Source organism: Malania oleifera, chromosome 1 (genome assembly GCF_029873635.1).
Source record: "Malania oleifera isolate guangnan ecotype guangnan chromosome 1, ASM2987363v1, whole genome shotgun sequence".
Lineage (NCBI taxonomy): Eukaryota > Viridiplantae > Streptophyta > Magnoliopsida > Santalales > Ximeniaceae > Malania > Malania oleifera.
Genome location: NC_080417.1, coordinates 83,618,554 through 83,636,332, shown reverse-complemented (window position 1 = coordinate 83,636,332; position 17,779 = coordinate 83,618,554). Strand labels below are relative to the sequence as shown.

The window sequence follows — 17,779 nt, the reverse complement described above, 5'->3', positions numbered from 1 at the left end:
AGGTACCCTTTGTACCTCAGTGCACCTTGCTTCTTTGACTAGAGTCATTGAGAACTAACAATTTTACCGTTGTGCTTTGTAGCAGCGTGCATGTCCGACATCTGGCTAATAGGGCCACTGGCAGATAAGTGCCTGATGCTTTTTAAACACCCACATGTCAAAAAATTACTAACAGTGAGATGCTAAATCATGTTGTTGAAGTAGATTAGTATGAAGAAGATTATATGTTTCAGAAATGATGTTTTTTATGCATATTTACCTGTTTATGTGTGAGATTAACCCGGATTGAGTGGTTTCCGTCAATTTTGGATGTATATGTTTCAGAAATGATTTTTTTTTTTACGCATATTTACTTGTTTAGGTGTGAGATTAACCCGGATTGAGTGGTTTCCATCAATTTTGGATGTACAATCCTTCCTTCAAGTGTCATTCGGATTCTGCGCTGATGTTTATGTTCATGATATATGAATAGCAGTGAAATAAAATTTCTCTTATTTTTTTTTGTCAAAACAAAAGATTATTACGAGGGCTTTTGAAATTATATGAAAATATACACTTACAACAACATTTTATTTAACCATTAATGTCTTATTTATCATTATTTGTATAATAAATAATATTTAAATTCATATAAACTTGCGACAACATTTTACTTAACCATTCACGTCTAAATTATCATTATTTGTATAATAAATAATATTTAAATGATTTATGAGTTTCATTTGAAATAACTTAATATTTTTAATGCTCATGATCTTACAAATATGTTTGATGCACATATTATATTACAACTTTTCAACCTCATACATGACATAGATGTATTTAACTTGTAATATATTAATCCTAAAACACATTATTATGTCTTTTAACCATTTCAAAAGTTTCATAAAAAACTTCCATGCTTTACTATTGATTTCTGTTATTTTTTCATATTGAAATAGAAATTTCCATAATTTTGGAGCTTCGAAATTTGAGTTGAAGTTAAAATTAAGGCCTTGGCTTTTAGTGGTGAGGAGGCTTTAAAAGGCATTTATCTAGATAGGTTTTATGTGTAGTGCTTTGAGGGAGACTAATGTTAACCTCTTTACTCATTGTGAGCCTGCTAGGTGGTTGTGGCCTTGTGGGTATGGGTTTAACTGTAACATTTTTGGAGAGTTGTGTGTCTTGTGGGTTTGTTTGGCTACTAGACCTCGGCGAAAATAAGAAGGGAAATTATTTGTGGCATTTGTGATTGGTTTTCAATTGTTTTGGGTGCTGTGGTTTTAGAGGAATGAAAGGATTTCTCGGGAGTGGTTTACTCCTTGTGTTTTGCTTTGTGATAAAGTTCCCCCATATATATTTTTTTACTAGCATTTGGGCTTATTCTTTAGGAGTTACTGGGAGTACTTGATTTATCTGTGGCATAATTGGATGGCTTGTTTATTGCTATTTTTATTTTTGTTGCTGCGGATGATGACTTGTTCTCCTTGTATTTCATTTTCTTTTTTCTTCATTTTATCTACTTTAATAATATAAATATTAATATATATGTATAATATATGTATGTAAATATGTATATTGAATGTGCATGTAATTATTCCTTTCGTGTAGTCATTTTGGATGGACAGTCAGACAACCAAACAATCTAACAAGAATCTCATTTCACCGGATGGTGACTCTGTGCCTCTTTATGATCGTGGATACGCATTAGGTTTGATTTCAGAGGATGCTGCAGGAAATCCAGAAAGGTAACTTATTTTCTTGTTCAATATGTGAATCTGTTGACTGGTCCTTCAATTATAGAGGATCCATATGATAAAGGAGTTGCTCAGCTACATTATTTAGGCCTCTTGAATAAAAAAAAAATGCTGTTCTTTCCCTCCTCTCTAAATCTCTTGATACTGAAGTAATTAACTGCATGGTTAAAATTTTCTCTCTCCCGCATTACATACATGTAAGTAGGTGTGTAAATTTGTTTGTGTATAAATTATGATTAGAACCAGAAGGGTGGATTATTTCACGAGCATGTATTAATTGGGTTGCAACAAATTTTGCTTGGAGGTGGAGCTGATCTGCATTACTATTAACTTTGCAGCGAGCCTATCTCTTTGTTTGATTATTAATGTTGTGAATGCGGTGTATGCCTGCTTTTGTTCTTTTTTATTGTATTGGGCCATAATATTCATTACATTGATCATATTTAAATGCCAGCCAATCACTCTCGAAAGTGGAAGGGCAGTACTTCCCCCTAGTTTTGCCGAAATGCTGCAGGCTTCCTTTGACATTTAAAAAATTATACTGTCTTCTCTCCACATTGAACTTTGATGGCATTTATTAGTGCTTCCATCAAGCTGCCATTAATGAGTTAAACTGAATATAATGATGTTATTTCTATATTTTTCAAGGTAGCTTTTACCCATTAAAATTTTTAATAATAATTTATTTAATCCAGTCTCCCTTCCCCTCCTTCCTTTCCTCTTCTCTCATCCATAATCACCACCTCATCTTCTTCCTTTTCAAACTGACCTTCCTGCACAATTAATCGAATCAGAAAAGATAATCCACTTTTATTCTTTTACCATGGGCATGTTGTGTACATTCTTGGGAATCTTATGACAAACCAAATGAAATATTTTCCATTTGGCAGGCATCTCATTCTTGGGAATGAGATTCTTGGAATATCATTTCATGGGAATATTTTTGATGCTGTGAACCAATGCTGAAGGTAAAATTGGGAAAAACAAAGAAAGTAATGTTCATTTGTTTATAACCAAATGCTACCTTAAAGTAATCCTCGTCTTTGATAACATCTGGGATGATAACCAGGAAGGTCCTCTCTCTCCAGGAATTGAGGAGCTCAAGGGACTGGAAGTTGATAGCATATGTTTCAAGGAGCAGGTTCTGCTAAAAGGTGAAAGTGATTGTTGAATAAAAACGAAAAGAAGGGAAACATATTATTAAAAAATCCAAAGCTGTGGCAAAAAGAAAGATACAAATGGAGAACTCAAATGATTGGATTCTTTTGTTAACTATGACAAGAATGGAGGAGTTCCAAACTTACAGGAGAATGCTAGCAGCTCAAGATACCTTTTGAAAATTTGATTATGTTACTTATCTCTTGGAATGTTTGGAGTTTGAATGACAGATCAAAAAGGACAAATGCTCGAATGCTTTTTCAAAGATTGGAAAGGTGATATTGTTTATAGTAAAACAAAATGGAGACTATTGACAAATGTATGATTAGCAGATTATGGGGGCACAAAAAGTGCAATTGGTATATCTTGGAGCTGTTGGAAATGTGGGACGACTTATTGTTATTTGGAGCGAAGACATAGTGGACATGATCAATCACACAATTGGTAGCAGGGTGACGAGGATATTGTGATGATTACAATGCCATGCGAGGTGGTTCATAGTCAATGATGCTTTTGATATGTGGCTGAATACATGGGAGGTTATACGACGAGTGTAGTCGAGTGATATTTAGAACTGAATATGCTAAGAAATCATTGCTTTCAACGATGTTGTATAAGAAGAGATATCATATGAAGATGGATTTGGTAGATATATTGATTCAACCTAGTGCCATTGATGTAGTGGTGTGAGCGCTTGCCTGAAGATTATGTGTAGTGTAGTAGAGGGCATACTTCAACAATGAAGCCACTTCATCATGTTGTAAAACCTAATTGGTTGCATTTATTTTTCAACGTGCAATTTGAGAAGGCACTCACAGAAAGAAATTTGACCTTATTAAGCACTCACAAAGGAAATTAAGCTTAAGTCATGGAATTTGATGTTAGCCTTTTTCATTAAGAAGGTCACTAAAGTTAAAGAAAGCAAATTGGACCAAGTGAATGTCAACTTCCCTCAACTAAAAATCTCACTTAAAAAAAAAAGGGTAAATTGCTTATATTTACTCTCATAGATCAGCACAGGGCAAGAGGCTCGTGCATGTGGCCATTTTACCTACTCATTTAAAAGGGATAAAAAAAATGAAAAATAGACAAACTATTCCAAATTTCCAAGTCTTGCCTTACTGTGTGCAACAAACCTGCACACAGGCAAACCTTAGAGTGGGGGCATTTGTAGACATTCAAAAATTATCAATGCCTGAAGTTAATTTAATTGGTCAAAAAAAACAAAACTATATATATTTGTCTAATTATTTTAATGAGATCAATTAATAAAAATGTATATTTGGTCTCATTAAAAAAATGGGCCCGTGGTTCAGCATCAACATATGAAGCTTAACTAATTGGATAAAGATTAGCGAGCCCATAGTCTATGTCCTACATAGGGGTCTGGGTCAAGATATTGGGAGTGCTTGGGTGTCACCTAACCCTAGTCCCTCTTATGAATAGCCTCCTTGGCTTCTCAAAAAGGGGGCTCCCTATAATGATCCACACATCAACTTATGGAGAAAAGCCTCCACTCTTTGCAACTCTCTTAAAATTAGAGCCGTTGACATTATGAAGATCGACAAATGATTGAAGAACAAACCACGATTCGCTCTTTGTTCAAACACTCGTTCTTTTTTATCACTTATACCTAGGAGGATCAAATGCTAGTCCATCTTCCATAGATTGTTGAATTAGTCGTCTAAAAGATCCACCATCGTCCCATTTGGGAACATGATCCTCGAGCGCTTGAATTGGCGGATCTCTTTAAAGAGATCGAAGATAAAAAAATATCCATCTTCCATGGATCATAAAATTTGTGATCTGGAAGATCTACCACTCTTTCATTCAGGAACATGTTCCTAAGTCCTCAAATTTTCAGATTTTTTAACAAGATCAAAGATCAACACGTATCCGCCCAGCATTGATCGTGAAATTTGGGACCTAAAGATCTACCTTGGCCTCGTTTGGGAACATGCTCTTGGAGCTCTTGAATTGGAAAATCTTGTCAAATTGATCAAAGATCAAACAAATCCATCTTCTGCAAATCATGAAATTAACCCTCCAAAAGATCCACCTCTGCCTTGTTCAAGAATACCTTCCTCGAGCCCTCGAATCAGCAGATCTTGTCAAATAGATCAAAAATCAAACAATTCACCTTCTGCAGATTGTCTAGTTGATCGTTCGGAGGATCACTCGTTGTCATTCGAGAACACGCTCCTTAAGCCCTTGAATCAGCAAACGAATTTTCATTCACTCTTCATTGTAAAGAATGCACAAAGAGTGTAGCTATTCTTTATTCAATTCAAAATTAAATATTTGTTTCAAATTTCTTGTCTTAATTTTCAAGGTTCTAATTTTGACATTACAAGGCTCTCCAGGCATATGTGGAAGGAGCTTTTTGAGGTTAGAGCCTAGTCAAATGCCCCTTGAGTTGTTGGGGTAGAATTTAACATGGTTTTGTTCCCACATGAAAGATGGGGAAATATGGAGAATATAAACATGAAAGAATGTTTGGGATTCATGTGAATGCCCTCATTGACTTGCCCCTTCTTGCTGGTTCATTTTACCTAGTTTAAGTTGATTGAATCCCTTCCTCAAGGATTGACAGATTAATCTCAACAAGGTGGGAAGAGAATATTCCCAAAGTGTATCAAAAGCTTCTCCCAAGGCCTATGTTTATTATTTATTTTTTATTTTACCATACCCCTATCTTCTGAGATGCATGGGAAGTAAAATGGAGCTCGACTCCTTTCCATTTTGAAAAAATGTTGGAAGGCCGAAGCCCCCTTTAATCGAGGCTTTTATTTGGTTGGTTGCGCTTGATAGAATTAATACCAATAACTTGCTGCAGGTCAGGAGACCTTTGAAGGCTCTCTCTCCAGATGTGCTCTCTCTCCAGATGTCTGTACATTGTGATGTGGAATAAGCTATTTGGTATTTTAGGTGAATGTTTGGTGAGTTCAGAGACAGCAGAGGACATTTTGGCAGTTTCTTTTGTTGGTTTTGGCAGGAGAAAGGAAATGGCAGTGCTCTGGAAATGTGCTTTCTTTGTGGTATTTTGGGGTTTGTGGATGGAGCATAATGCGCGTATTTTTCTTGTGAAGAAGTTGCTGAGATGTTGGTTTGGGAAAAGATACATTATTTGGCTTCTCTTTGGTGTGTGGGGCAGGGGAGTTTTAAGGGGGTGAGCTTTTATGAAATTCAGCGCCATTGGCATTTTTATGTGTTGGATCATTAGTTCTATCGTTGGTTTTATTTCTTTTTTTTAGTTGTCCCGTTTTTATTTCTTTGTTTTTTAATCTGGACTTTTCCAGACTCTGTTAAGGAGACATTCTCCTTGCTGTATATTCTTAATCTATTTATGCAATTCTTCTTTCGCTATCAAAAAAATTTCTGGCTCTTACACGAAGGCTTTGGAGACCAAGCTATGGTGGTTCGCTCTCGATTTTGATGGGCAAACAAGATTTATTGTTGCTTCTAAGCTGCAAGAGTTAAAAATGGTAGAATAAGAATATTTTCGGAAATATGCACTTGGAAAAGTTTGTGATTCTTAGCCATTTTAAAGATCTTGACAACGAAGAGATATTCAAGGCCTCAATTCTGAAGACAAAACAAGAAGGCTGCTTCTTAGAAAGAGATGTATGGGTTTATTAATTTGGAAGAAACAATTTGGACTGAAATCTAGGTCTTTATGGCTGAAATAGGTGGACAAGAATACCAGTTTCTTCTTCCACCGAACAACAAATTCCCATAGAAGGTTTAACATCTTGAGTCGAGTTGAAACTGAGGGGTAGATTTTGGAGGATGAAGGGGCCATTGAGAATGGAATCTGTGAATTTTGTTTAGGAACCTCTACTTTGAGTTGCAGATTGGAGGTGGCAATTAGATGGCATCACCTATAGTAATTCAAGTTCCTCTACTACTAATGGCTTGTTTGGTTCTGCAGAATAGTTATTCATTGGAATAAGATGAAATATAGTTTAAATTTTGAGAATCAAGGGAATAGTTATTCCTTATATATCCCTAATTATTTCATTCAACATGTAATAAGAAAGGAATAGACATCCCCATGATGAAATTTGGTAATAGTTATTCCTTGTCTATAACTTATTATGGACTTATTAAAATATTTTACATTGTTATTTGCTTTATAGTAACATAATTTCTTATGTAACTAATTGTAACTAACCTACTAAAACTAATTTATTCCTAAAAATAGGCATTCCAAAAACCAAACGAAACGTAAGTGGTTTGAAAGGCCTTTTTGTGAGGAAGAAATTTTACAAGACCTTAAGGAATGCAATGGGGACAGCCCCAATGGTTTTACAATAACTTTCATTCAAGCAAACTCAGATACCCCCAAAGGTTTTTTTATGAATTTCATATATCAAGCAGCTTTGTGGGCAGCTCTAATTCAAACTTTGTTGCCCTGATCCCTAAGAAGATAGGGACCTTAAGGATCAGAGTTCTGCCCAGTTAGTTTGTTGGGAGGTATTTATAGAAGCTTATGCAAGGTGCTTTCCAGCACCTTGAGGCTTGAGAAACTGGTAGTTATTGGCTGTGGGACCTATGTGCCGTTGTAGCAAGTAGACGAAGCATGGATGTGTTTGGATTTCCAAATCAATAGGGATTTTTTATTTAATGATAGGATTCCCAAATCAATTGGGATTTCTAATTAATCTATTATGATTCCTAATGAATTCTATATGATGTTAGGATTATGTAATGTTGGGATTTTTATTTAATGTGTTAGAATTCTGAAATCAATTGGGATTGAGTCCATTAAGGACTTGAATTTTATTTTAGATTGCTAATAGGAGTAAGTTTCCCTACCCTATACATATGTAACCCTATGCAGCTTTTCCATGCAAGCAATAACATAATTCATAGCCTTTGGCTAATTTGGAGGCAGATCCCCGCGAAATGATCAAGCCCTATTTTCTCTTACTATTTTCCCTTCTTAAAATTTCCCCAATTTTTCCATGATAAAGCCCTAGGGTCTTATCATTTGGTATTGAGTTGGTGTTCTTGTGGTTGCCGCCAACCCACCAACAAAAGAAAGATCTTGGAATTCTTGATCTTCAATCATATGCAATGGCTTTAGAAAATTCAGCAGAGTCCTAGATGGAAGCTAGGCCAAAGGCTGAACTTAGCAATAGGAGTAAGTTTTAAGAGATCCAGGCGTCGCTTTCTAAACTACTGATTACATCTTCCCAAAAAGAGAAGATGATGCCTTTACATCAATTAATCGTAGGGAGCAGTCGTACGTGCATGGAGGAGGTTACCTAGGAGAGCGTGATTGTGGTCCTTCTCATATGAAGATGGAATCTCCTCGGTGGGATCGTGATGACCCTACCGGTTAGGTTTCTAGGGCTGAAAAATAATTTCGCTTTCACCGCACTCCAAAAACATCTAAAGTTGAGATTACTTCTATTAGTTTGGATGGCGATGCTATTCAATGGTATGACTGGTTTGAAGCCCTTTATGGAATGCCTTCATGGGCAGAATTTGTTTTTGGATTACTTGTCCCATTTGAGTTCACTGAATATAAGAATATTGATGGAGAGCTTGCCAAAATATGCCAAACTACCACTGTCTTGGAGCACCAAACACAATATGAGCAACTATCGAACAGTAATAAAGATTGGAATGAAGGCCAACTCATCAGTACTTTTATTGAATGTCTCCTGCCTAACATTCGGCGTGAGGTCAACATACATTGGCCATGAACTATGATTGCTGCAATTTCTTTTGCATAGTTAGAAGAAGAGAAGTTGGGAGAAGAATGACATCGCTCCAACAAGATCATTAGCTAGCAGAATGTTAGCAATACTATTGCACCACTTGCTCCTTGCAATCCTCTTGCCAAACAATTGACATAGGAGGAACTTAAAGAGGGAATGACAAAAGGTTTGTGCTGACATTGTGATGAAAAGTGGCATAGAGGGCATTGTGGAAAAAAAGGACGACTATTGATGATTGAATCAATGGAGGAGCTAGAAGAGGTTGAGGATAACCCCCTTTATTTAGTTAAGGAAGGTACGAAATCTGATGATAATAATGAATCTACCACTTCTTTAGCTCATGCTTTAGTTGGTTATGGCATTATGGTAATTCCCAAACATGAAAATTAGCGGCTGCCTAAAATGCCAGCCTGTTACTATATTAATTGATATCGGTAGCGCTAGTAATTTTATACACACTAAAATTACTAAATGGCTAAACCTACTATGCAAAACCATGACTAGTATGTTGATTTCTTTTTGCTGCCATTAGAAGACTATGAAGTGGTTTTGAGTATTGAATAGTTAAGGACTTTAGGTGATATGGATTAGAATTTCTCTAAACTGGTTATGAAGTTCTCGTGAATGGCTAGAAAGTGACTCTTAAAGGCAAACATTGTGGTAATGTCACTATAGTTTCAAGCCATTGCATGGAGACGCTCCTTAAAAAGGAGCGACATGGTTGCTTGGTACCACTTCAAGCACTAGAGTTACAACATCAGTCTGGTTCGGATGAAGGGCTAGACTCTCTTATTTTAGAATTTTCTAACCTATTTGCAGAGCCACATGGATAGCCAACTCAGTAAACAGTGAACACATGATCACACTATTACTTTATTGCCAAGTAGTGTCCTTACTAATGTTCATCCTTATTGCTATCCTTATTTTCAAAAAGTAGAAATAGAAAAGATAGTGAAAAAAATGTTAGATGCAGACATAATTCAACCAAGTGCCACTACTAGTCCATTTTCTTTGTTTGTCTTATTGGTGAAAAAGGATGACTCTTGGCGGATGTGTGTTGATTATCGAGCATTGAAAAAGAACAATGTGAAGGATAAATATCCTATCCTCATTGTGGATTAATTGTTAGATGAGTTAGGAGGTGCCTAGTAGTTCACCAAACTCAAATTGGAGTTGGGTTATCACCATATTCAAGTACACAAGGATGACATTTAGAAGATTGCATTTAGAACTCACAATGGCCATTACGAGTTCTTGGTTATGCCTTTTGGGTTAACCAATGTGCCTTCGACCTTCGAAAGTCTCAGGAATGACATTTTCCGGCCTCATCTACGTAAGTTTGTTCTCTTATTTTTTGATTATATCCTGATATATAGCTCATCTCTTGAACATCATTTAGTTCATTTGAGAAATGTACTCACCACTCTTCGTGAGCATCATCTGTTTGTCGAGAAATCTAAATGCAGTTTTGCTCGATCACATGTGGAATACCTTGGCCATATTGTTCCCCAAGATGGTGTTTCAGGTGACCCTTCTAAAATACTAGTGATTACAAACTTACCTATTCCACGAACAACCAAAATGCTTTGAGGATTTTTAGGGTTAAGTGGTTACTACTACAAGTTTGTCAAGGATTATGGAAATATTAGCACTCCACTGACTGCTTTACTGGAAAAGGATGCATTCAAATGGAGTGAGGAAGCTGAACAAGCCTTTGTCAAGCTTAAGTACTGTCCTGCTAAATTTCAACAAGGTGTTTGTCATTGAGTCTAATGCATAAGAAGTTGGCATTGGTGCAGTTTTAATGCAAGACGTACCATTGCTTTTACCAATAAGGCTTTTTCTCCAACCCACATCAGCTTGTTTTTTTATGACAAAAAGATGCTAGACATTGTATATGTAGTTACAAGTGGAGACCATATTTAATCGGTTGACATTTCCAAATCCGAATTGATCACAGGAGTCTAAAGTTTGTTTTGGAGCAACGAATCTCTTTCTTGGAACAAACAAAAGTGGGTCGCTAATTTCTTGGGCTATGACTCTGAGATTATTTACAAGAATGGGACTTGAGAATGTGGTGGCAGATGCACATTCACGACTTCTTGAACAAGTTGAACTTATATCTATTTTTGTACTATTGAACAAATGAGGGAGGAATGGTGGCAAAATTTGGAGACTAATGGTATTATCCAAAAGCTAGAAAGAGAGCCATTAGTCTCTCCTTACCTTTGGGACTCTTTAAACTTACTATATAAAGGGAGGATTTTATTAGTGCCTAATTCAACCCACAAGAAAACCATATTGCAAGAATTACGCTCATCACCGGCTGCAAGTCACTCTGATTTTCTTAGAACCTACAAGTGCTTTTCTCAAGAATTTTACTGAGAAGGAAGAAAGGGTGAAATCGAAAATTTGGTGGCATAATGTGATGTTTTTCAATGAGAAAAAGGGAAATTGTGGCGAGTTCTGGCTTTCTACAACCTCTTCCTGTTCCTGAAGAAGCTTGTATTGACCCATGGATTTTATTGAGGGTTTGTCATCTTCTCATGGTAAGTCTACTATTTTTGTTGTTGTGGACCGTCTCAACAAAAAATGCTCATTTTTGTGCCATTACTCACCCTTATACTGCTATAAGTGTTGCTTGTACTTTTGTTGAGAATAATGTCAAGTTGTATGGAATTCATCAGTCTATTGTTAGTGATCATGGCGAAGTCTTTACCAGCAACTTTTGGAAGGAGCTTTTCTGTTTGCAAAAAACACAATTGTATATGTGCACTGCATATCATCCATAATTAGATGGGCAAACTGAAGTTGTTAACAGGGGCTAGAAGACTTATCTTCGTTGCTTTGCTAGTGACAAATCGAAGGATTGGGTGTAATGGCTCCCATGAGCGGAATGGTGGTATAATACTTGACTCCATTTGAGGTTGTTTATGGTAAAACCCATTCTTGCTAGCTATTTAATTGGATCATCTAGAGTTGATCAAGTTGACAAGGAGTTACATGATCGATACAAAGTGCCTCAGCTCCTCAGGGAAAATCTTGTTGCAGCTTAAGCTCATATGAAACAGCAAGCTGATAAGCACCATAGCTCAAGGGAATTCTTGGTGGGAGATTGGGTATTTTTCATGCTATAGCCTTGTAGACAAATATTTGTGATTGTCCGTTCTTTAATGAAGTTGTCTTCTCAATTCTACGAGCCTTATAAGATCCTAAAACGTATAGGCCCTATTGCTTATCGCCTTGACTTGCCAACAGGTTCTAAGGTACATCCAAATTTTCATGTCTCTTACCTAAAAAAGAAGTTAGGGGAGCAAGTTATTGTGCAACGCCACTTGCGTGATGTTGCACCTACGAGTGAGCTTCAAGTGTAGCCACAAGCAATTTTGGATCACCAGGTGGTCAAACATAGAAGTCGAGACATTGTAGAAGTTTTAGTTCATTGGTCTTACTTACCATCTGAAGATGCAACTTTGGAAACTTATCAATCCTTGGAGGAGAGATTCCTAGAGTTTATTGCTACTTAGCCTTGAGGACAAGGCTGATTTGAAGGAGGCTATTTGAAGATAGATTATCCATAGATTCTGAACTAACTCGTAGAACTTTCTATGTTTCTAGAAATCATCCCAATCAGGTTCTTCTTCATGAAAATCTGAAACCTATCCATCATTCTAGTCCTCTAGAAAAAGGTTCCAAAACAGCACTTTCCTTATATTTAATTCTATTGGCCCAATGTATGCTGTCCACCATAACCTTCTTGGATTAATGAAGTTTAATACATATTTTACCAATGCTGGTAGAAAATTAAAGGCCTGTCCTATTTTACTGAAACCAAAGAATTGAACATCTCCTAGCCTTGAGGCTTTCTGAACTGCAATTAGATTCTTAGGGTTGAAGCTTCTAGGAATGTGTAATTTTGGAATACACAATCCACTTCTCATCCAATACCTGCTTTAATTCCGAGTACTTTGAAATTCCAATTATCGCTCTGGTAGTAAATTTACATTTTTTAAATTCTATATCCATTTCTACCTTTAGGATAATCTGCTGATGAATGAGTGCTGCCATATTTTTCCTGTGAATTACTTTGTAGTTATCTGAAATAATTGCCTCAAATTCTTCAATCATTTCAACTACTTCCTTGAACCTGATAGATAATTCATCGTTTGTTGGACTTACTGGTTCGTTTAGCAATCCTTCCAATGATCTTCTCTTATCTTTTGAAATCTCTGGAATCCTTCCCAGAAAGTCTTCAATGCACAGATCTACTTCTTTAACCTTGCTGGTTTCTAAGTAGTCTTCATCCTCGTTGATCAAGTTACATTCCTGCTTTTCTTTGTTTGCCAATACCTCTTCCTTTTTAGTCTTTCTGACTTTAGGATTCTGGGTACATTGCGTGCTGTAATGCCCATATTGGCTACAGATAAAACACTAAATATAACTTTTATCTTTTTCACTTCCTTACTGCTTTTGGCAACTTTGTGAATAGACTTGCTGCTTCTTGCAGTTTTGCTTTCTGCATCATGAACTGCGATTGACTTACTGCATCTTCCCCTTCTTCTTTCTTCCCTCCTAGAAGCTGAAGGAAGATACTTCTTTTTCTTCACAAATTTTACAACCGGACAATCTGTTGGTCTGTGAATTTGTTGACAAAGAATGCATCTAATCTGGCTGCTACTGCTAGCCATTGAATATGCAAGCATTAAGATATCTTGTTAGACTGTCTGCCATAATATTTTCTTTACCCTTTATATATTCTACTGAAAAAGAGTAATATTGCAATTCGTTTTTCCATCTAACTAATCTAGCCTGCGTGAATCGTCTCAGTTTAATTCTTACGAAATTCTTAACATAAGAACTATCTGTCCTGACGATAAAATGCTTTCCTAGAAACAAGTAATTGCAACAAATGCTTTTGACTACAGCGAGAAGTTCTTTCTCGTGTACTAGATAATTTAGGTTTGCACTACTAAAACATCCACTCCAATATCTACTAAGATGTTATGTTTTATCAATCTTTATGATTTTTAAAACACATCCCCATGCTATATTGGATGCATCCGTTTCTAGGATAATCTTTGATTTAGTCCCATCTGGGTATTCCAATCTTGGAAGATCCTTAATCTCCTTTTTTGAGGATTCTGATTACTTCAGTGTCCTCCTCTCATTTTCATGGCTTCTTGCTAGAAACCTTTTCTTGTATGGGATACGATTTTTCTGCAAGATTTTGGATAAACCTTCCTGCATAATTTAGAACTCCCAAAAAGCTCTGGCACTGTTTTTTATCTGTGAGTTCATTTGGAAATTGCAAATGATTTTCTGCTATATGCGGCTGGAGCTCCTCTCCACTTCCTTGGATTTTTAAGCCCAAGAAATCAATCTGGGATTTAGCCCATATGGTATTTCTTTCTGAAAGAACCATTCCTTCTCTTATGAACACCTCAGCCACCAGTTTAAGGTGTTTATAATAATCCTCTAAATTTCTATTGAAGACAAGAACATCATCGATATAGATTGTCACAAACTGTGACATTCCTTTGAATGCTCTATCCATTCTTCTTTGGAAAATTCCTAGAGCATTCTTTAATTTGAATGGCATAACTATCCATTCATACAATCCTACTAGGGTTGTAAATGCTGTGAGACAAATGACTTCTTCTTTGACCTTAAGCTGCCAGTATCCTGACTTTAAGATCAAACTTAGAATATACTGTTGGTTGCTCTCTTCGAATCCTATTCCTTAAGGATTCTTGATTTGGGAGATTATAACCATCATCCTTTGTGGCTTTGTTAAGCTCCCTATAATCAATCACCATTCTGGTCTTGCCTCTAACTTTTTCAACGTGATTCATAACCATAAATGCTGCACTCTTGTGCCGACTTTGGCTTTGTCAAATAAGTCCTAATTTTAATAATTCTGGAATTTGCTTCTCAAATTCCTCTATCATTAACTTAGGATAAGCGATCCCTTTACTACGAATAATCGTATTCGGATCCTTAAGAGTAATGTCAGCCTCAGGCGTTGCCTTCTGCCATAATGCTTGAGCATTATCTAATCAATTTTCTGAAAGCATAGCCTTGACTTCTTTAATCTGGCTATTACCTTCTATTGTCCTGCTAACACTCAAGATTTCTCCTTCAACCAAATTTCTCCATTCATCAAGCTTCTCTTGATAAACTTGTCTTTCCTTTTTCTCTTCCCTTTCTATCATTACTTGGCTTCTGCCACTTCTGATAGAAGACAAAGTAGGAATAAAATGGTTGTCTAATATAATTCCTTCTGCAAATATCATAAACGGATGGTATCTTTTAAGGATTAAATTCCCTAGGAGAAAATCATTTGGTAACTCTGGAATTAAGCAGAGTATTTGCTCCTCAAATACTCTACCATTTAGAGTTATCTGGACATTTCTTGCTATTTCTCCAATGTGGAGTAATGCACTGTTACCTACTATAACTTGAAGATTTGTTGATTCCCAATTCACTTCTGGAAATCTAATTCGTGTATATAACCAAGTACATCCATTATCTATAAGGTTTGTACATTCTATGTTGCTGATAGAAATGTTTACAAGTGTTGCCCATTCTTCGATTTTGGCACTTCAAATGGATGTTCCCATATATGCTATATGGGATTGGTTTTCTTCCTCATCTGCGTAGATAGGAATTCGTATGGTTCTCTAATCAACTATCCTCCTACTTCTTGATGGTCTTGATTCAGATGGTCCAGATCATTCTGACCTTACTTCCAAATTAATTTCATCATCTTTGGATACACTCGCTCTACTAGGAGTGTAATCACTTAAAGGTTCTGTTATTATCAATCTATTTGCCTCTTGTTGTACTGACTCTTGGAATATATTTTTTAGTCTCTCTTCTGTTCTTGGGGTTACCCATATCTGTGGTCAACTTAGTGCTTTTGGATTTACAACTTCTGGTTGCAATCCCCTGATTGACTCGGTCTGACTCGTTTCAAAGAGTTGAGTGAATCTACTAACTCCCCTTCTAAGAGCTGGCTTCCCTGTGCTATAAAAATTTAAATATAATCTGGCGATGAGTCTAATGCACCTCCTATCTGGATTGCATTTTAACATATTCTGCCAATTCCTTGTATTAATTCTTATCTGTAGAGTTTTCTCCACACTTTTATCCTGAAGATCAATATGTAAATCTGGTATTACTTTTATCCAGACTGCTCCTGAATGTAAGTTAGCCCTTGCTCCTCCTAGTAAGGATCTACCAAAATTACCGATGCTTCCGCCCATTACTGCAACAAGGATTGGAAGATCTTGCCCTTTTCTTACTAACGGATCTGTCCCAACCTGGATGGTTCCATAATGGACATATCTTGCCTTCTTATCCATTGCTCTCTGAACTTCTTGTGGTGAGTAGCAAGACTATGAACGTTCCTGCATCCGTACTAGATACTTTTGCAATTACCTCCTTCTTGGTAGGGAGGAAGCAAAAATACTAGACTCAACTTTTACACCTGCGCTTCCTCACCTGCCTCTCCACTGGTGCCTACTTTCACCAACCGTCCCCTAGGAGCAATTTACCCTCATAGCTTTAAGCGCGTTGCGTTAAATATTGTGTATTGCTCTTTGCAGAGCATTCTAGAGTAAAGCTTTGTCGGAGGGAGGAGGGAGGAAAAGGACATACAATTGGGGGAAAACTGACATTAAACTTTTGCAACTCAAAATCATTAAAAGAAGAGAGAGAGAGGAAAAAGGACATACAATTGGGGGGAAAACTCACATTAAACTTTTGCAATTCAAAATCATTAAAAACTTAACATGGCTTTAACACCCTGCTTATAAGAAAGCCAAAATTACATGAAATCACAGATAAACCCCTAAAGATTCATGAAATTACAAGAGAGCCCCTAAATGACATATCTATAACAAACCAACCACCAAAAAAACAATAGCATGATTAGTTATTCCTAAATCTATTTGGTTGAGATCTAATAATTCCTTAATCCAAATCTCCTTAATCAGTCTCCAATTAAGGTTCATCCATGACCGTGCTTCCTGTTTGACATCTATGAGATATTCCAGATAATTCTTTTTAGGTGATCGTATGATTAGGAGGTAAACATTGACCTAATGGTGGCATTGATTCTTTCAAATCACCTCCTTGAACTTCAAGACTCAATTTCTGAGTTGGTTTCTTAGATTTATCTATTTTTTTCTCAAAAGTAGGGTGGCAACTCCAAAATACACCTCTGCAAAAAAATTTCATTTTTTACCCCTTTTTTTTCTTTCTCATTCTCTGCTGCCAGCAACTACCTTTTAATAAATGTAATTATTTTCATAGGTCTCCAGAATATTTAAACTAGTAGTACAAAAATTTCCTAGTTGTTGCCATTAATTGTTTTGGCTTGGCTCTAATTGGCTGTCATAACTAGCATCTTTATGATAGTTAGTGGCTTTAAAATTGGCTATTTTAATCAGTATCTTTGTTATGTGTTTGTTCGTGTGCGCTGTGCTAATATCATTGGTTTGAGCGACTGGTCCAATTGAACCAGCCACTTCAACAAGTTGGTTACTGGTCTAGGTTCTAAAACCATGGTGTAAATTCCATTTTTGTCCATTTTATGTAGGATATGGTCACACTTATCGTTTAATTTTATAGGTGCTTGGAAATAGTAGATGCTGCTCGTTGTTTCAATTGCGGTTCCTACAGTCATTCTTTGAAGGAATGTCCAAAGCCTCGTGATAATGCTGCAGTCAACAGTGCTCGCAAGCAACACATTTCTAAACGTAATCAGAATGCTGGTCCTCGAAATCCTGTTCGATATTATGAAAATTCTCCGGGTGGAAAGTATGACGGTTTAAGGCCTGGTTCTCTTGATGCCGAGACACGGAAACTTTTGGGTCTTAAGGTAATACTTTTTCCTGTTTAAAAAGAAAGCGCATTGTTCCTTTTCAGTGGCACATTAATGCGAGCACTGAATGTTACAATAACATCTGAATGTTACAATAACAAGTTGATGATGCTAGATGTAAATTATATTCTTCTGGGTTTCAATCACCAAGTAATAATGTATTTGACTGATCTGGTCTCCTAAAATATTATAATAGAACCAAACCTCTCCCCCCCTCCCCCCATAAAAAAAAAACACACACACACATCCTTGAACACATAAAGCATACA

The 17,779-nt window shown here is 36.5% G+C and overlaps 1 protein-coding gene across 1 annotated transcript in view; it reads left to right on the top strand.

Annotated features, from left to right (window-relative positions):
- The window catches only part of LOC131157228 (uncharacterized), a 76,184-nt gene that overhangs the window by 56,423 nt on the left and 1,982 nt on the right, over positions 1-17,779 (top strand). The window contains exons 8-9 of the mRNA XM_058111216.1: positions 1,591-1,727; positions 17,258-17,507. Coding sequence (XP_057967199.1) covers positions 1,591-1,727; positions 17,258-17,507 — 387 coding nt within the window. The remainder of the gene's footprint in view (positions 1-1,590; positions 1,728-17,257; positions 17,508-17,779) is intronic.